General features: G+C 39.2%; 1 protein-coding gene and 1 pseudogene across 1 annotated transcript; both read left to right on the top strand.

Annotated features, from left to right (window-relative positions):
• Positions 1-9,222: 9,222 nt before the first annotated feature.
• On the top strand, positions 9,223-10,203 carry LOC142432392 (olfactory receptor 7C1-like; annotated as a pseudogene).
• Positions 10,204-19,507: 9,304 nt separating this feature from the next.
• On the top strand, positions 19,508-20,443 carry LOC142432383 (olfactory receptor 7A5-like). Its single transcript, XM_075537553.1, has one exon. The coding sequence runs from the start codon at positions 19,523-19,525 to the stop codon at positions 20,441-20,443; it is 921 nt and encodes a 306-aa protein (XP_075393668.1). The 5' UTR covers positions 19,508-19,522.
• The last annotated feature ends 727 nt before the right edge of the window (positions 20,444-21,170 follow it).

The following is a 21,170-nucleotide window of genomic DNA, read 5'->3' as shown; positions in this document are numbered from 1 at the left end:
ATTGGCAAAATATTGAATGATACAGCAAGCTTCAGAAGTTGGAAGGAATATTGAGTCATAATACCAAAAAGCATTGATTGACATGACACCATTTCAAGAGTTAACATATGATCAAGAACTGATGCCCCAGTCAAGGAACCTGGAAGACAGCTCCCAGACACCTGCAACAGCAGTTCAATAAAAAAATACAGAAAACAAAGAATGCTGGAGAAAGTGTGGAAAAATTAGTACCCTTATAACTGATGGTGGGCTTGTAATCATGTATAGCCACTGTGAAAACTGATATGGTAATACTTAAAATAACTGGGAATAGAAATAGCATATAATCCAGCCATACTTCTACTGAGTACACACCCCAAAGAATAACAACACAAACATATATGCTTTCCTATGGTTATCACTGCGAGTTCATAATAATATTAAGCTGGAAACAGCTCAAATGCCCATCAGTAGAAAAATTGATAAAGAAACTGGTACATAAAAACAATGGTTACTGTGTATCCCTAAAAATCAGTGATGAAACCACAAAAGTCCTGGTGACATGGATGAACCAGGAAACCACTCTGCTGAGTGAAGTTAGTCAATCACTGAAAAAGAAATACTGGATGGGCCACCAGTATAAGGATAAAGACCAAGATGAAGGAAGCCTTCTGTTCTCAAGTCATGTAATCGAATCCATTCTGTCAAATAATGAGGAAGTGTGTCTGCCTAATGCTCATGATCTAGATCTCATCCTCTTATTTGTCCATCTTAGTAATCACTTTGACAGAGGCCTCCCTCAGTTGTGGTCAGTTGCTATGTTGAGGAGAAAAGGAGAAGACACGTCATCTCCTGTCATATGACATTGTTCTGTCATCACCACAAATCAACAGATACTCCTACCAGGCTGCTCAGTGAACCTCAATGGGAATTCAAGTAGAAAAGGTAGTCGTATGTCAGTTGGTGAGTAAACTAGATGGGGCAATCTGCCATTGGGAAAAGTGGTTACCATTACTCATATAGATCCCCTCCACCACTCACTCCTACAATATGTCCAACAACAATCTATAAATTCTTCTTTGTACTCCTGCAACACATATAGTGACGCCAGATATAGGAAGATCATAGACTAGTGGGTGGAAAGTCTTGTGGATCCATTGGCATTGGAAACAGCTCAGTGTTTTCAAGGGTCTCCTCGTGGCTCCTTTAGCTCCAGTGCTCCAGTATAACTCTACATGTCTTGTCAACTAGAATGTCTCACAGGGAGTGTCTCTGTGTCCCTCTTCCAGAGTGCTATTTATCTCCTTTGCTCCTACAAATGAGGTCAACAAGCTGCAACCTGATTGCCAGGCTAAAATCCACCCATGTCTCAAATTGACAACAGATTATGTAACTTTAACATAGAAATATATAACAAAGGAATGGCTCACCCTATTGTAGGAGTGAGTAAATACAATCTGACTCAAATTTATCGGTCAGATTTTAAATTGGAGACTTAACATGCATGATCCAGTAACTGTTACGGTTGGCAAACCAGGAAGCAAGACCACCCAGGAAGCAGGAATACCACAAGTTCGTGGAGGTAGAGGCAGAAAAATTCAAGGTCAACAGGTCAGGCTTCTGCTTGCAGAGTAAAACATCCAAGGTTGGCAGCCATTATGGTAGGCCAGTGATAACTCCCAGATTATAGGGTCAATGAGACAAATGTAGGATCCAGATTCAGCAAGGAAGAAGTGGCAAGTCTACCTACAAAGTCTGCTTACATAAGAGTAGGTCACACCTCTGAGGAAATTTTCCTTCAATTGCAGCAGAGCTATGACCTGGTGATGAGGTTGTCTCCTCCCTCATCCTCTTACAACTGCTTTACCATTCACAGTAAATTCCATCATGGAGTTTTTTATGTTGTGTCACATCAGGGGGAAACACCAATTGCTATGCTGCTAAGAATCCTGGCCCAAACACGTTGACACAAAACCAAATTAACACATTGCTAACCTAACTTTCAGCGGTTTGAAGTGTAAAGTCACCAGCTCCTTGATGATGGAAAGCGTTGGCAGTTTGTTCTATAAAGATCCCAGCCCGGGGAACCTCTGTGGAGTTCTGCTCTACCCCACAGGTCACTCTGAGTCAGAACTGACTGCACGGCAGTGAGCTGGATGTGCTTTCTTCCTCTCTAGGAGTAAGTTTCCAAGAATCACCAATTCCCTATCATGTAATCCTGCTTCATGGGTTTTCAGTGACAGAACAATCATCTAGTGTATGTCAAAGCCACATTGTGTTCATCTGTTGATGGACATTTGGATTGTTTCTCCCAGCTAGTACTTGTGAATACTGCTTCTGTAAGCATTCATATACCAGTATTTGTTTAAATATTTGTTTTTAATTATTTAAGGTTAGCACCCAGCAGTTAAATTGCTGGTCACTTATTAAACCTCAGGTTAACCTTTTGAGGAACCAACGATCAGTTTTCCACACTTTTTGCACCATTTCCCCCACCCCCTCATCAACAATATGTGAGGGCTATATGTGAGTGGTTGAAAATTTTGTGGCAGTCTCATTAACTATTAATTCTAATGTGCCACATGTTTTTTGAAACACTGTAATCATTACTGATGCATAAAATTATGCAAAACAAAAAATGAGTTGCAGAATAGAAAGCAACACGGGATGCAATGCACTGGGTAATCAGGCACAAACACTAAGCATCCTTTAATATTAGATCTTTTATTCAGGATCCATGGTGGGGCCCATCCACATGTGTTTGCTTATCACCCATGGACTGATCAGTAGGTATGACTTTCATTGAGGCCACTTGGCCGAACCAAACTAGAGAATTGAGTTCAGCTGTGAATGGCACAAAAAATTCCCTGAAGCAGATACCAATCACGCCAGAGGAGCCTCTTCCCTGGGACACTGCTTCCACTCCCCATCCTCCATCTATTGCCCTAAATGGTTCCTCCTCAGAAAGATTTCCCTCTTCTCTCCTAACATCTTCAACTAGAGTGGATCCTTCTGCAATACCTCTTTCCATTCACAGAATAGAAAGCTACCACATGAACAGATTCCCTTTCAAATACCACTTAGCGTGTCACAGGTGTCATTGGTTTGAATTAGCAAATCATTCTCATAAATAATAATATACCTCTCTCATTATATTGATATGGTATGTGAAATGTTTTGTGCTATATGATTTATTATTATATGTTGATATTAGGAAACTAAATTTGAGTATTACAGATGGACATTTTAATATTTAGGCTTTTTTACTATGTGTAGACACTCACAGAGAATATCCTATAATTCTATTTCCCAATACTCTACTTACAGGGATGGCTTTCCTTTTATTCAGGGTCTATTGTCAATTAATTGAAATAAAAGACATGGTAAATACATTGGTGAGAATGGTGGGGTTGTATATGAAAAGAAGTACTTCATAAAAAATCCCTGGCATCTTGGTAAATGACGTCCAGCTGTGTTCTCAGGTCTTGGGAGAAGGAAGTGCATCTCAGAGTGATCATTAGACATTACCCTGCATGCTGGAGACACAGCACAATAGAGATGACTGCCTTCTGGGAAGAAGCAGTCTAGTGGGAGAAAGCTGTAGATGGAACTCCAAACTGTCTTCCAAGGGTCAGACTGCCACAAGATGGAATTTTGTCCTCTGAGCTCCAGAGAAATAAATTACTCAGGGGAAGTAAGATGAAAGAATACTTGATTAATGAGGCACAAGGGATTTCATCTTCTAGAGCCAAAGGATTGTAAATACATCTACACCGACTCATCTAAGGTGATGAGAAAACACAGTTGTACCTCTAGAAGCCTCATGAGTGGGTCCATCTCCATGCTCTTCCTGGGGGCACAACCTCTAACTTTAGCAGTGGCACATGGGAGAAACAAGAGCACTGGTGAACTCTTCACTGGATGAGGTACAGCATCATTGCAGGTGCCTGGAGAGTGGTGATGCGTGATGGCCCTCTCTTATTGGCAGTGTCTGTAGGAGGATCAACAAGTATAACAAATAAAAGCAAGTTTAATGGATAAAGTCCTGCTGAGTTAGAGTCTCTGGTTCTAGAGACTGATTCTGGCTACATGACAATGTCTTCTTTCTGTGATCTGTCTTCCCCGGTGCTGGCTCTCATTCCTGCAACCTCCTTCTCTCAACAGCCTTCCTTGCTTCACTGCATTAACGTGTCTGTTAACCTCATTCAACTATTTGTTCACATAGTCACTCACAAAACGTTTATTTTGCACTAAATTATAGTCTGGAAACAAATAAATGAGTAGACATTTTCCTTCTTCCAAGTATCTGACATTCTCCGTAAGGTAACAGACAGTAAGTGCGTGCTTATCCCGGCTCTGCAATCCTACTGAAATGGATCATAATGTTGTTGCCCTTCCTTGGGACTTTTAGTGAAGGTTTCACAGAGAGATGATGAAGGAGGAGGCAGGAGGGGAGTAATGTTGCGATTATTAAAACCATACAGTGTGCATTGGAAATTGCACATAATAATTAATAACTGTTGACAATGAAAACAAGGAATGGAAAGTGAAGCATGGGTGTGGACAGGAAGGCAGCAGCAATGTAACACACAGCTGCATATTTTTCCTAAGGAAGAACAACTCTGAAATTAGTGGAGAGTCAAGGCAGAATTAGCAGCACAGTATGTCTGCAGTCAGACTTGCCTTTGGAGACATTGCTGTGGTCCATGTGCAGAGCAGACTCCTGCTCCTGGGAAACCTGCAGAGAGATGAAGAGTGGAGAAAGCACAAATCCGAGTAATACAAGGCGGCTTGACATTTTAAAGTAATTGTTTTTTAAACTCTTTTTACAAATGAGCATCAGATTTGGGGTTTAAGAGATGAAGGTTATGAGGGTTAAAACTGTGATTTTCTTGTGCATGGGAAGTAGTGGACTCTTGGTCAAGTTCACAGCTTGCTGTTGTCAACGTATTTGCATATGAGAATGATGAGAGCAACAAATGTACAACTATTCTTGACACAATGGATGTATATATGGATTGGGATAAGAGTTGTACAAGCCCCCAATAAAATGATTTAAGTTTAAAAATTTACTTATTTTTGCAATTTCAACAGTTTTAAAAAACACTTGTTTATTTTAATGTGGTTTCTTTCTTTCAAACAATTTTGTTAGGACTTAATCCATATATCATACCATTCTATAGTTCAACCTTATCAAGCAGTGTTGTACATTATCAGTTTCAAAATATTTTTTCTTTCTTATACTTCTTGATATCAGCTCCCTCTTATCCTCCCCGCCCCCTGCCAAATCCCATGTCATCCCCAGTATGAACTTTATTCTACTTATTGTCTGTGACCATAATTGGGATATAGCAATAACCTAGTTATCAGAGTATTATAGACATAACTGTAGTCGATTAAAATGATAAATTTGACTTGAATGGTTAAAACCTTGTCATTTGATCGCTCTGCTTTTGCTTGAGCTGGTGTTTGATATTTTAAAATATATTTTTAATATTTTCTACATATTTTTCATATTGGGGTTTATCTCTGTTGTCTTCTGTGATTGTTGGTAACCTTCTTGACTCTGTTATGTATTGCTTTATGTTCTATAGCACATGAAACCCAGGATGGGTAAATCCATAGAGATTAGAGGTTTTATTTTTAATAGAAATATTACAAATACAGTAAAGAATTTGCCCATAAATCTCCCATTTAAGTGCCCATTTTCCTCTCTTTCCAGAATCTTACTTTTATTTGTCATATATCCCAGGGGTCCTGTGGCTGTGAATAGGCACTGTGATATTTTTCCTTGTATTTGATGATCATGCAAATGTTGAAGAGTGTTGGTTAAATTGTCTCTCACCACTTGGTATTTGTCTAATGTTTGTCTCATGAGGAAATTGGAGTTATGGAGTTCAAAATTTAAAAAATTTTTATCATTTGGTTTTGGAAGAGGACCACAGGGGTTAAATGACAATTTCATCCATGATTTTGTCTATAGTTATAAACTCATTTAGATCTTGATCAGAAGTGCAGTAAGTATGTAGATCTAGTTGGGAAGGTTTTACATTTCACAGTATTATTTGTCCTTCCAATTCATGAACAGAGAATATCTGTTTATTTGGTTCTTCCATTTCTCTCACCAATATTATATAGCTTTCAGGCTTTTAATTTTGTTTGCATTTTGATATATTATTGGCATTGTCTCAGAGTTTCATTGTGGTATGTTGCTGTTTATTATTGCTATGAGGAAATGTATTGGTGGTTATATTTTTAGGTTTATGGTTGTTTCTTGGGGTTTCTACAATGTCACTGATGTCTTCTGTGAACAGAGACAGCTTCATTTCCTCCTTCCCAGTCTGAGTGTTTTTATTTGTAAAATTTGTGTTATTGTTTTTGTTAGGACTTCCAGTTACTTGTCAGTAAGAGTGTTAAGAGACATATGCTTGCACTGTTATAAATCCAAAAAGAAAAATGTCTGCTTTTTCACTATTAAACACGACCCTAGTTGAAAGATTTTATAGATGTACTCAATCAAGACAACGTTTGAAACTTTTTTCAAAATTTGCATTAAAAGTTAAAATGTAAGTAACAATTTTGAATGCTATCAAATGCTTATTGTGATTTGATTGCATGCTTCTTTGCCTTTAGTTGATGTTCAAGTTTTTGTATTAATTTTTTTTCTTCAGCTAGTTGGTACAGGATATTATATGAACTGAATTTCAAATTTTGAACCACTCTTTCAGGGATGAATAAATATTATTCTTGTCATACAATGCTGAATTCAATTTCTTAGTATTTTGTTGAAGATTTTTACATTTATGTTTATGAGTAAAATTGATAGTCTTCCTTTATTATATATTTATATCTGGTTTTGATATCACTTGCTGCCTCTGATTCTATTCCAACTCATAGAGACCCTATAGGACAGAGCATAACTGTCCCCATGAGTTTCCAAGACTTTAACTGTTGATGGAGCAGAAAGCCTCATCTTTCTCTCACGGAGGGGCTGGTGGTTTCAAACTGCTGACCTTGCTGCTGCAGCCCAATGAGTAATCCACTCTCCTACAAGGACTCCTGGATTTGATAACAGGATATTTATGGCTTCACAGAAGGAATTAGGAAATATTCCCTCTGCTCTTACTTTCTGAAACAGATTATAGAGAATTTATATCATTTAAAGCTTGTAGAATGTACTAGCATTTCACTAATATATTAAACAATCACTGAGTTTAATATCAAAATGACTCCTGACGGCACTGAATTTTGGAAAAGGAATTAATTGAAGTTCTTTGTTTGAATTCTCTTCCATTTAGCTATATATGAATATTTTAATTATTTACTAATACTTTAATATTATATTTATAATGTGAGTATAGGAATTAATTTAGATCGCATATATAAATATATCTACCTGGTAATTCCACTAATTTAACTTTTCTGAGTCTTGTGGGGTTTAGAACTCAGTACTGCCACCCTCCTTTCTCTGATTCCTTCAAAACTTGTAATAATCTTCTTTCCTCCCCCTTTGTCTACTTCATTCCTCCATTCCTCTCAGTAGACTGATTTTCTATCACATGACAGAAGATGGCCGCAAATAAAATCTCTGCCCAAGGGCTTACTGATTTTGGATTATGGACTCACAAAACTCAGTTCTCACAGGAAAGTGAAATTGACCTCCCCCCCCCCCCCCCGTGGTTTTTGGTTGTTGAATTGGCTCAGCCTCAGGGGAAGAATACACCATCGTGGATGAATGTGGAGGGGAAGGAAAATGAGATACACGTTGAGCAGATAGCTTAAGCTGCCATCTACAATCCCAAAAGGGAAATGTACCAAATAAAAATTGAGGGAAGATTTACTTTTGTGGAAGAATCATGTACTATTTATGTACATTATATTAGTATATACAAATAACACTACATTGGATCACTTAACAATATTGATGTTGTCAGCTGTCACCAAGTCAGTTCCAACTCTTGATGAATCTGTATGTGCAGAGTAGAACTGGACTTTGGGATTTTCAAGGCCGTGACCTTTGGGAAGCAGATCACCAGGCTTGCCTTTAGATTCCTCCATGTTGATTGTACATGCCAAACTCCTAGCTAGTAGTCAAGGGCTTGCTCATTTGCACCACCTAGCGGCTCAGTAAAATACAATAGGATATCATATAATGTGGTGTGTTATAATAATACATATAAAAACAACAAATACATATAAAAATAACAAATTACTTTTAAGTTCTTTATCATGGAGTCTTCTACAGCCTAGCGACCATCTGATGTCATATTCCCCTCATTTTTAACTACAACTTCAATCCAGATTTCTTTTTGCACATCACTTACAACCGTGTCAGAGAGTGTGAGGAATGCTTCTGTCAGGGGGGTATGTATCACAGCCCCGATCTCTGCCTAAAAGTTTCTTTTCATGACTAACACCCTAACAGCCTTCAGATTTCCTGCGGTAAGTCTCTTTGTCAGAAGTGATTATACAAAGACGCACTTATTTTTACTCAATAACTTGCTTACATCTTACTGTGAATTAAGTGAAGGTTACAGACTTGACCAACATTCAAGAAATCACACACATTCTGATTTGACTTGTCCATTGCAATTCCCTGATGTGCCACAGTTCATCCCGCTGCCTCTTTGTGTTTCCTGTTTCCATTCCCCTTTCCTTCCTAACCCTCTGAATTTTGTTCCTGGGCAAGTGCTGCCCTCTTGAGCTATACAGGTGAATATTGGCACATGGAGAGTTCTGGTCCAGACATGACTGCTATGAGTCCATTGGACCAATTGTTTCCATGTGTCTTTCAAAATCCGTCTCTCTTCCTACCTCTGTAAGGGAAGAGCCCAATAGTTGCATCTTGCTCTCTTCACTAACCCCAGTTGTTCACTATTTGTGAAAAATGGCAAGGATTTTTAGTTTTTCACTGAGGTTCCCAGAACTTTCAAGGACACCTGGCATAAAATAATTGGTCAAACACATTTGTTGAGTGAGCAAACACAGTCTTAGGTGTTTATAAAGAAATTGAATGTTTTAGGCAAAAGGTGGTATAAGAAGAAAGGACAACTAGACAGTTTCAGCATCAAAGAGACTATTGAGCACATGAAATTCAAGAACACGAGATATAAAGATATGAATAGGGATTAATTAATTGATTGTTTAAATTATAAATGACAGCATATCCCTCAAACTATTGTTAACAGCTTATGGCAGAGTTTATAATGCTCTTGTCTCTTTCTCAGTAGTTTCATCAGCTCCATGGAGCCCGGAAACTACACTCATATTCCAGAATTCATCCTTCTGGGGCTTTCTGAGGAGGCAGAGCTGCAGCCCCTCCTCTTTGGACTGTTCCTCTCCATGTACCTGGTCACCTTCACTGGGAACCTGCTCATCATCCTGGCCATCACCACAGACTCCCACCTCCACACACCCATGTACTTCTTCCTCTCCAACCTCTCCTTCGCTGACATCTGTTTCACCTCCACCACTGTCCCAAAGATGCTGATGAACATCCACATGCAGACCAAAGTAATTACATATGAACACTGCATCACCCAGATGTTTTTTTTCATGGTTTTGTGGCCTTAGACAACTTCCTATTGACTGTGATGGCCTATGACCGGTTTGTGGCCATCTGTTACCCACTGCACTACACGGTCATCATGAACCCAAGATTCTGTGGCCTCCTGCTTCTGGCCTCCTGGTTATTGACTCTTATGGACTCTCTATTAAATGGTTTATTGGTTTTGAGACTGTCTTTTTGTACAGAATTGGAAATCTCCCATTTTTTCTGTGAACTTCATCAGGTCGTCCAACTTGCTTGTTCCAACACATTCCTTAATTACTTGATGATGTATTTTGTTACTGGACTTCTGGGTGCTATTTCAGTCACTGGGATCCTTTTTTCTTACACAAAGATTGTCTCCTCTGTTTTGAAAATTTTATCAGCTGGGGGCAAATGTAAAGCCTTTTCCACTTGTGGGGCTCACCTCTCCGTGGTTTCCTTGTTCTATGGTACAGGTCTCGGTGTTTATCTCAGTCCAGCTACTACTGAAAAGTCCAGGGCCAGTGCAATTGCCTCAGTGATGTACACTGTAGCCACACCCATGCTGAATCCCTTTATCTACAGTCTTAGAAACAAAGACATGAAGCAAGCCCTAAGGAAACTTTTCTGCTGAGAAACACCCTATATCACAGAAACTGATCAATAAGTTTAGAGAGCTAGCTGTGAAAAAAATTCAAAATAATAAAAACCTGTGTTATTCTTTCCTCAGTTCCTAGATGTGCTATGTATATAATTCAGTCTTCTTAATTTTTGGAATGTAATATGGAATTACTTGCTGTGTATTCTGGTAAAAATATGTTTAATCACATCTTCCATTCAAGTGGCAATTCTTTCAGGGTGACTGCAGATTTCATTATGAAACAGAGTTTTCATTACTCGCCCTAGAGTAATAACATCCAATTATCTCAAAAGACCAGTGCTCATTTTTATTCTGAAACCATAACACACGGAGACAAAAATTCTAAGATTCCTATTTTTTGGAAAAATGTTTTTCTTGTGATCACATCTGACAAGAAACATTCAACTTAACATGTACCATTCAACTTACCTGGGATATTTTCATTAAACTGAAGTCTTGTTAATCCTTTTGAGCATAAAGTTGTAAATGTGTTCTTATTAAACTGTGAAAGCTTTGGTGGTATGTTGCAGTAATGGCAATGATTTCCAGAACCACACTGAAACCTACCAGCTAAGCACATTGATCAGTCTTCTAACATCAGAAAGGTGGCAGAGTCAAGAAGGCTGAAATCATTCACTCCATGAACATGGTTCATTTTCTACCACCAGATATGAGGAATGTTTGTTGTAATTGTTATTTAAAGACTCATAGTTTCAAGACTCTGCTAGACCTCCATTTGTTTAGCAAAGGTATGCGTATCCCCTGTTGACATTGATGGCACTACTGGAAATTTTTCTTTATTGTGTCAAAAGAACCCAGTGTTCTCCAATTCTATTTGACCACGAAATTAGCTGCACCAAAGCATTTGACTGGCTTTTGCCCTTGAGTCTCTCCCTGAAATCTGGTCAGCATCTCCAATAATTACAAAAGAAACTCTTGGTTTTCATGATCCTGGATAATATAGTACTCTATGTTTTCTCTGCAGCACAGGAAGCATCTTTGTTGAGTTAAGTTTTGGGCTACTAATTGAAAGGTTGATTTTTCAAACCTATTCACTGTTCAGAGGGAGAAAGATGAGACAACATGTTCCCATAAAAATTAGTTTTGTAAACCCTATCACGCAGTTCGGTCCAATGAATCAGACTCACTTGATAGCAGACTAGACAGTAGGTCATACAGGAATGCTGAGTGTCACCCACTCTGTTCCTCCAGTGAAAAATGTAGACTCAATGCAAAACCCACTGTCATGGAGGCCCCCTCTCAGTACACAGACAGTGATGAACAACTCCCCTCAGAGCATGTCTGAAGCTGTACATCTTTACAGAGAGGGGGACTGTTAATCTGGGTAGACTAGAGAAACAAATCCATGGACACACATATGTATATAAGGGAGAGGTTTATATAGGAGAACAATTGAACATTGAGAAAACATCCCAACCCAGTCTGGTCCAAGGCCATAAGTCTGATATTAACCTATATGTCCGATCCTGATCTATAAAGTCCTTTTCAGAATCACGAAACACAAGCAATGAAGCCAAATGCAGGATGATCACAGGCCAGTGGGCAGAAAGTCTTTGGGCCAGTGGTGTTGTAAGCATCTCAGTGCTGGCAGTGGTCTCTCTGTGGCTTCTCTGGCTTCCAAGGTCTGGTTGTGTCCACGGGGCTTGTCTTTTTCAATGTCTCCCAGGGAGTAGCAGAGAGATAGTGTCTCCTGCCTCCAAGGAGGAAGTACCAGATTTCCTAGAATTCTCAGGGGAAGGCCATACCCACACAGAAGTCTCGTTGGCTGTCTCCAGATTGACAGCCTAGACTCCACCCCTACACCCTTCATCCTTAAATTGACATCAGATTAGGTGACTACCACACAGACTGTCACATTTTTCAGCCAAGAAGAAGGTAGTAGATTTGAATCTCCAACTTTTGATAGCTTATACTCCCTTCGCCATTTCTGTTGTTGGTCTCCTGGTGGGTGTCAGTTTCCATCCATCACTGTGATCAGTTCCCACTCAGGATATTTCAAGATCTATCTTGAAGGGCAATGCTATTTGTGATAGGATTATACTTTTCCCTCTTCAAGGAAATCGAACAATATAACTAATATTCCAATTTACACACCAACCGTGAAGAGCTAGTGATGAAGATATTGAAGAAATGGATAAACATTCAATTAAGAAGCATTGATAATTATTGGTGATTGGGATATTTAATATAAATGGGAGTATATGATATATGGCCTCTGTTGTTACCCCCCCCCCCAACCGTTCTGGCCAATAGAACCCTGGTGACACTGAGGTTAAGCACTCATCTGGGTGCTAGAATGCATTCTCAGTGGGAACAAGACCCATGATATCCTGATATCTATAGCTATCTATCCATCTATCTATCATCTATCTATATCACACTTCTACAAGGGTGTGCCATTAACTTGATGCATATTTTTCTTCCTAGCTATATCTCCATATGGAGAGATAGAGAAATATATCGAGGGACTGGCTCACACTATTGCAGAAATGAGTAAGTACAATTTGGCCCAAATCTATGGGTCAGATGTTAAACTGGAGTCTTAACCTGATCCAGTAACTGCCGTGCTAGGCAAACCAGGAAGCAAGATGACCACCAAGGAATCAGGAAGACCACAGGCTGGTGGTGGTAGAGGCAGAAAAATTCAAGGTCAACAGGCCAGGCAGAGTAAAACATCCAAGGTTGGCAGTCATTATGGCAGGCCAATGATAGCACTCAGAGAGTGAAGCAATATAGCAGGCTGTTGGCTCAAGACCACAACACCAGGGTAACAGACAGATGCAGGATCCAGATCTAGCAAGGAAGAAGTAGCCAGTCCACCTACAAAGTCTGCTTCCATAAGAGTAAGCCACACCCCCAAGGAAATGACTTGTCAATTACAGCAGAGCTATGGCCTCGGTGATGATGTTGTCTCTTCCCTAATCCTCTTACATCTGCTTTGGAGTTTAAAGCAAACTCCATCATGGAGTTGTATGTTAGGTCACAAGCTGGGGAAACACCAATTGCTATACTAATAAGAATCCTGGCCCGACCACATTGACATAAAACCAAATTAACACATTGTTGACTTAAATTTCAGTAGTTTGAAATCTAAAGTCATCAATTCCTCTATGGGAGAAAGATCTGTCGGTTTGTTTTATAAAGATCCCAGCCTGGGGAACCTCTGTGGAGTTCTGCTCTACCCCACAGGTCACTCTGAGTCAGAACTGACTGCACGGCAGTGAGTTGGATGCGTTTTCTTCCCCACTAGGAGTAAGTTTCCAAGAATCACCCATTCCCTATCATGTAATCCTGCTTCATGGTTTTTCAATGACTAACAATCATCTATTGCATGTCACGGCCACATTGTTTTCATCTGTTGATGGGCATTTGGATTGTTTCTACCAGTTGGTACTTGTGAATACTGCTTCTGTAAGCAGTCAAATACCAGTATTTGTTGAAATACATCGTTTTAATTCTTTATGGCTAGCACCTAGCAGTGGAATTGCTGATCACTTGCTAAACCTAGGGTTAGCATTTGGAGGAACCAACTATATATTTTCCACAATTCTTGCTCCATTTGCCCTCCCCTCACCCAATAGTATGCGAGTGGTTGGCAAGTTTGTGACACCGTTTCATTAACTATTAATTCTAATATTTCACCTACTTTTTGAAGCATCCTAATATTTCCTAATATATAAAATCATGCAGAACAAAAAAACAACAACGAATCGCTGAAAGAAAGCAATGCAGGATGTAATGCACTGGGTATTCGTGTACAAATACTGAGTATCACTTAGTATTAGAACCTTTATTCAGGCTCTGTGGTGGGGCCCAATCACGTGTGTTTGCTTATCATCCCGTGACCTGATCAGGTAGGTATGACTTTCATTGATGCCAATAGGCCAAACCAGAAGAGTGACTTGTGGAGTTCAGCTGTACAAAGTACACAAAGGCCACCAAAGCAGCTACCAGTCAGGCCAGAGGAGCCTCTTCCCTGGGACACTTCTTCCACTCCATGTTCTTCATCTATGGCTCCCCCTCAGAAAGATTTCCCCTTTGCTCTCCTAACATTTTCAACTAGAGCGGATCCTTCTGTAGTATGCATGCAAACCTCTCTGGATTTTGCATTCACAGAATGGAAAGCTACTGTATGGACAGATAGCACCATGCCAGCAGTGTCACTGATTTGAATTAGCAAATCATTCTAACAAATAATAATATAAGCCTGTGAATATATTGATACGATATGTGAAATGCAATTGTGCTATATGATTTATTATTATATTATATGACGATATTATCAAATAAAATTTGAGTTCTGTGTATGAGCCATCTTATGGACATTGTAACACTTAGGCTTTTTAATCTATTGTGACCTCTAGATGTGTAGACACTCACTGAGAATATCCTATCATCTTATCTCCCAATACCCTCTCTACAGAGTTGCCTTTCCATTTATTCAGGGTCTATTGTCAATTAATTGAAATAAAAGATATGGTAAAAATACAGGAGTGGGACCGGTAGGGTTGTATGTGAAAAGAAGAACTTCTTACAGCCCTGGCATCTTGGTTAATCATGTCCAGCTGTTTTCTTTAGGTCTTTGGAGCTGGAAATGCATCTGAGAACAATCATTGTATATCGCCCTGCATGCTGGAGACATGGGGGCTCACCTCCTGGGAAGAAGTAGTCCAATGGGATAGAGCTGTATTCAGAGCTCCTAGCTGCCTCCCAAGGGTCAAATTGGCAAAAATTTCCCAGGGAATGTAAGACAAAAGAATACTTCACTAATGAGGCACAAGGGATTTCATCCACTAGAGCCAAAGATTTGTAAATACTTTCCCTACACTGACTTAGATCTACTTGATTCATCTAAGGTGATGAGAAAACACAGTTGTACCTTCTAGAAGCTTCATGAGTGGGTCCAGCTCCATGGCACGACCTCTAACTTTACCAGTGGTTCATGGGAGAAACAGCACTGGTGAACTCTCCTCTGATTATACCTGGATGAGCTCCAAGACCAACTCAGGTGCCCAGAGATTGGTGATGCGTGATGGCCCTCTCTTATCGGTAGTATCGGTAGGTATATCAACAGGTATAAAAAATAAAAGCAATTTTAATGGATAAAGTCCTGATAAGTTAGTCTCTGGTTCTAGAGACTGGTTCTGGCTACATGACAATGTCTTCTTTCTCTGATTTGTCTTCCCCGGTGCTGGCTCTCATTCCTGCAACCTCCTTCTCTCAACAGCCTTCCTTGCTTGACTGCATTAACCTGTCTGTTAACCTCATTCAACTATTTGTTCACAGAGCCTCTCAAAAAAACTCTTATTTACATTAAATTACAGTCTGGACTCAAAGAAATGAGTGGACATTTCCCTTCTTGCCAGTATCTGACATTCTCCGTAAGGGAACAGATGGTAAGTGCGTGCTTATCCCGGCTCTGCAATCCTGCTGACATGGATCATGATGTTGTTGCCCTTCCTGGGGACTTTTAGTGAAGGTTTCACAGAGAGATGACAGTCACACTGAGCTTTCAAGGAGGAGACAGGAGGGGAGTAATGTTGGAATTATGAAAAATATAAGGTGTGCATTGGAAATTGCATATGATAATTAATACCTGATGATTAATGAAAACACGGAATGGAAAGTGAAGCATGAGTGTGGACAGGTAGGCATAACTAAACACAGAGCTTTATATTTTGCCTAAGGATGGACAATTCTGAAATTAGTGGAGAGTCAATGCAGAAGTAATAGTAGAGTCTATCTGCGGCTGACTTGCTTGAGGAGACATTGCTCCGGTCAATGTACAGAGCAGACTCCTGTGCCTGTGAAAACCAGAGAGAGAAGAGTGGAAAGAACACAATAGTAGTGGGTGGTGAATCTATGAGGTTTTGAATTATAATGCATCTAAAAATCCAATGAGTAATATGAGACAGCTTGACATTTTAAATTATTTATTTTTAAACTTTTCTGTAAAATTGACATGAGAATTTAGGTTTAAGAGATGCAGAATTTGAGAGTTATAGCTGTGATTTTTCTTGTCCAAGGCAGGTAGTGGACACTGGGTCAAGTTCACAGCTTGCTGTGTTCCAGATAATTGTTTATAACTAATTAAAAAATTTTTACTTACCTTTACTGCTTCCCAGTTTAAAAAAATTCTTATTTATTTTAATGTATTTTTCTTTATTTCAAACCATTTTGTTTGGACCGAATCAGACACCATACCTTTCCATAGTTCAATCATATCAAGCAATGTTGTTTCAAAACATGTTTTTTCGTTCTTGTACTTCTTGACATCAGTCACCTCTTATCCTTTCCTATCACTCCCCCAACCCGCAAACACATCCCATGCCATCCCCAGCAAGACTCTTATTCTTGTTATTGTCTGTGACCACAATTGAGATATAGGAATAGCCTAGGTACCAGAGTATTGTAGAGATGACCACAGTAGATTAAAATGATAAATTTGACTGGAATGGTTAAAACCTTGTCACTTTATATCTGAACTTTGTGATTGATCAGCTTCTTTTTAAAACATATTTTCTATGTTTTTTTCATAATTAGATTTATCTATGTTGTATTTTGTCATTGTTGGTAACCTTCTTGACTCTCCATTACATATTTTCTATGTTCTTTGATACATGAAACTCAGGATGGGTAAATGTATAGAGATAACAGTTTTTTAAATTGAAAAATTATAAATATAGGGAAGACATTTCCAATAAACCTTTCACTTTGATGCCTATTATCATCTCTATCCCGAATCCTGCGTTTATTTGTCCTACGTCCTTGGACTCCTGTGGCTGTGACATGTTCCCTGATATTCGTCCTTGTTTGAGGACCATGCAAGTGTTGACGTGTGTCGGTTGACTATTTTGTAAAATGTCTCTCACCTTGTATTTGTCTGATGTTTGTTTATTGACTGCCTCTGATTCTATTCCAACTCATAGAGACCCTAAAGGACAGAGCATAACTGTCCCCATGAAGTTCCAAGACTTTAACTGTTGATGGAGCAGAAAGCCTCATCTTTCTCCCATGGAGGGGCTGGTGGTTTCACACTGCTGACCTTGCTGTTGTAGCCCCATGAGTAACCCACTCTCCCACCAGGACTCCTGGTTTTGATTTCAGGATACTTCTGGCTTCACAGAATGAATTAGGAAATATTTCCTCCGTCCTTGCTTTCTGAAACAGATTATAGAGAATTTATATCATTATGTTCTTTTAAAGCTTGTAGAATCCACCAGCATTTCACTAGTATATTAAAAAAAATGACTCCTAAATACACTGCATTTTGGAAAAGGAATGAAATTAAGTTCTTTTGAAAATTTCTCTTCCATTCTTCTATATATGAATAGTTCAATTCATTACTAATATTGTAATATTATATTTATAATGTGAGCATAGGAATTCATTTAAATAATATATATTAAAATATTTATCTAGTTGGGTAATTCCACTATTTTTACTTTTCTGGATATTGTGGAGTTTAGAACTAGGTAATATAACATTCCTTTCTCTGATTCTTACATAGTTCATAATAATCTCCTTTCATCCCCTCTTGTCTCCTTCCTTCCTTCCTTCCTTCCTTCCTTCCTTCCTTCCTTCCTTCCTTCCTTCCTTCCTTCCTTCCTTCCTTCCTCCCAGTAGACTGGCTTTCTGCCACATAGCAGAAGATTGTTGCAAATAAAATCTCTGCCAAGGACTCACTGGTCTTTGAAATACTCAAATACCTGGTTTTGGATTAGTGACTCACAAAACTCAGTTCTCATAGGAGAGTGAAAGTGACTTTTTAAAAAGTGTTTTTTGGTTGTTGAATTGGCTCAGCCTCCATAACACACCATCATAGATCAATGTGGAGAGAGCAGGAGCAGTTATCAGTAAATGAGATACACGCTGAGCAGACACCTTAAGCTGCCATCTACAGTCCAAAAAGGGAAATACTGTATCACCTAGAAACTGAGGGAAGAGTAACTTTTGTGGAAGGTTGAATTATATACCATTCATGTACAATATATTAGTACATTGTTTATACAAATAACACTACATTGCATAACTTAACAATATTGATGTTGTCAGCTTTCACCAAGTCAACTCCAACTCTGGATGAACCCACATGTGCAGAGTTGAACTGCGCTTTGGGATTTTGTGACCTTTGGGAAGCAGATCACCAGGCTTGCCTTTAGATTCCTCCGTGTTGATTGTAAATGACAAACTCTTAGCTAGTAGTCAAGTGCTTGCTCATTTGCACCACCTAGTGGCCCATATAATGCATTAAGATATGATGTAATGTGGTGTGTTATAATAATACATATAAAAATAACAAATGACTTTAAGTTCTTTATCATGGGGTCTTCTACAACCTTACAACCATCTGATCCCATATTCCCATCACGTTTAACTGCAACTTCAATCCAGATTCCTTTTTTGCACACCAGTTACACCATCCACCTTGTTGTCAGAGGGGGTCAGGAATGCTCCTGTGTCAGGGGGAGCACAGCCCCGATCTCTGCCTAAAGATCCTTCTCCTGCCTAACATCCTAACTGCCTTCAGATTTCCTGCACAAGGCCTCTTTGTCAGAAGTGAGACACAAAGATGCATTTATTTTTACTCTATACCTTTTTTCCTTGCTACTGTGAATTAAGTCATTTACCGACCCAACCATCATTCAACAAATCACACACATTCTGATTTAACTCATCCACTGTATTTCCCTGATTTACCAAATCTTATCCCGCTGCCTCTTTGTGTTTCCTCCTTCCATTCATCCTACCTTTCTAACCCTTTGAATTTTGTCCTTGGGCAAGTGCTGACCTCTTGAACTTACAGAGTTGATACTTGCACATGGAGGAGAGTTCTGTTCCAGGTATGACTGCTGTTTGCATGATCCGTGAGTCCATTAGACCCATGGTTTTCATGTGTCTTTCAACTTCTATCACTCTTCCTACCTCTGTAAGGGGAGAACCCAATAATTGCATCTTGTTCTGTTCACTAACTCCAGTTGTTCATTATTCATAAAATAAGGGCGAAGATTTTAATTTTTTTTATTGCGATTCCCAGAACTTTCAAGAACACTTGGCATAAAATAATTGGTCAAACACATTTGTTGAATGACAAACACAGTCTAAATGAATTTGTAGAGAAATATAATGTTTTAGGGGAAAGCTGGTATTAGAAGGAAAGCCAGACAGTTTCAGTATCAAAGAGAATATTGAACACATGAGAGTCAAAAACAAGAAATATACAGATATGAACAGGGATTAATTAATTAACTGTTTAAAATAGATATGACACTATATCCCTTAAACTCTCGTTAAACAAATTATGGCAGAGTTCACAATGCTCTTTTCTCTTTCCCAGTAGTTTCATCAGCTCCATGGAACCAGGAAACCACACTCAGATTCCAGAATTCATCCTTCTGGGGCTCTCAGAAGAGGCAGAGCTGCAGCCCCTCTTCTTTGGACTGTTCCTCTCCATGTACCTGGTCACCTTCACTGGGAACCTGCTCATCATCCTGGCCATCACCACAGACTCCCACCTCCACACACCCATGTACTTCTTCCTCTCCAACCTCTCCTTTGCTGACATCTGTTTCACCTCCACCACCGTCCCAAAGATGCTGATGAACATTCTGATGGAGAACAAAGTAATTACATATGAAGGCTGCATCACTCAGATGTATTTTTTCATGCTTTTTGGGAGCTTAGACAACTTCCTATTGACTGTGATGGCCTATGACCGGTTTGTGGCCATCTGTCACCCACTGCACTACACGGTCATCATGAACCCAAGATTCTGTGGCCTCCTGCTTCTGGCCTCCTGGGTGTTGACTCTCCTAGACTCTCTACTACATGCTTTATTGGTTTTGCGACTGTCTTTTTGTACAGCATTGGAAATCTCCCATTTTTTCTGTGAACTTAATCAGGTCGTCCAACTTGCTTGTTCTGACACATTCCTCAATGATTTAGTCATGTATTTAACAATTGGAATTCTGGCTTGTATTCCACTCACTGGGATCCTTTTCTCTTACACAAAGATTGTATCCTCCATTTTGAAAATTGCATCAGCGGGGGGCAAATATAAAGCCTTTTCCACCTGTGGGTCTCACCTCTCCGTGGTTTCCATGTTCTATGGCACTGGTCTGGGGGTTTATCTCAGTTCTGCTGCTATTGAAAACTCCAGGGCCACTGCAATAGCCTCAGTGATGTACACTGTAGCCACACCCATGCTGAACCCTTTTATCTACAGTCTGAGAAATAAAGACATAAAGCAAGCCCTAAGAAAACTGTTCAGCTGAGGAACATCCTATATAGCTGAAACTCATCTTTACGTTTAGAGAGTTACTTTTGAAAAACAAAATTCAAAATAATAAAACTTGTATTATTCTTTCCTCAGTTGCCAAATGTGCTTATGTACATAACTCAATTTCCTTAATTTTTAAGGTATAGTATGAAAATTTTGAGACGTAATGTGAAATTCCTTCTTGTGTGTTTTGTTAAAAATGTATTTACTTTAACCAAATCAGCAAGCAATTCTGTCCGGTGACCGCAGCTTTTATTATGAAACAGACTTTCCATCACTAGCCAGAGAGGAATAGCATACATTATCTCAAGGGACCAGTGCTCATTACTATCCCGAAACCCTTAAAAATGTGTCAGAAATTCCATGATTCCTATTTTGGAAACCTTTTCTTGTGATCACCTCTGACATGAAACATTTAACCTACCTTGGTTGTTTTCTTTAAACCGAAGTCTTGTTAAATGTTTTGACAATAAAGTTTGTAAACTTGTTCTTATTAAACTGTGAACAGCACTGTTGGTATCTTCAAGTATTGGAAGTGATTTCCCAAACCGCACTGAAAACCATTCCAACTAAGCATGTTGATACCTCTTCTATCATCAGAAAGATACTAGGATCAAGAAGTCTGAAATTATTGACTCCCTGTGCCTGATTAATCTTCTGACATCGAGATAGCAGGACTTTTTGTTGGATTGTTTGCTCAAGACCATTAGTTTCAAGACCTT

The sequence above is a fragment of the Tenrec ecaudatus genome, chromosome 1 (assembly GCF_050624435.1).
Source record: "Tenrec ecaudatus isolate mTenEca1 chromosome 1, mTenEca1.hap1, whole genome shotgun sequence".
Classification (NCBI taxonomy): domain Eukaryota; kingdom Metazoa; phylum Chordata; class Mammalia; order Afrosoricida; family Tenrecidae; genus Tenrec; species Tenrec ecaudatus.
The sequence above is the reverse complement of the archived record's forward strand: the minus strand, read 5'-3'. Positions and strand labels throughout refer to the sequence as shown.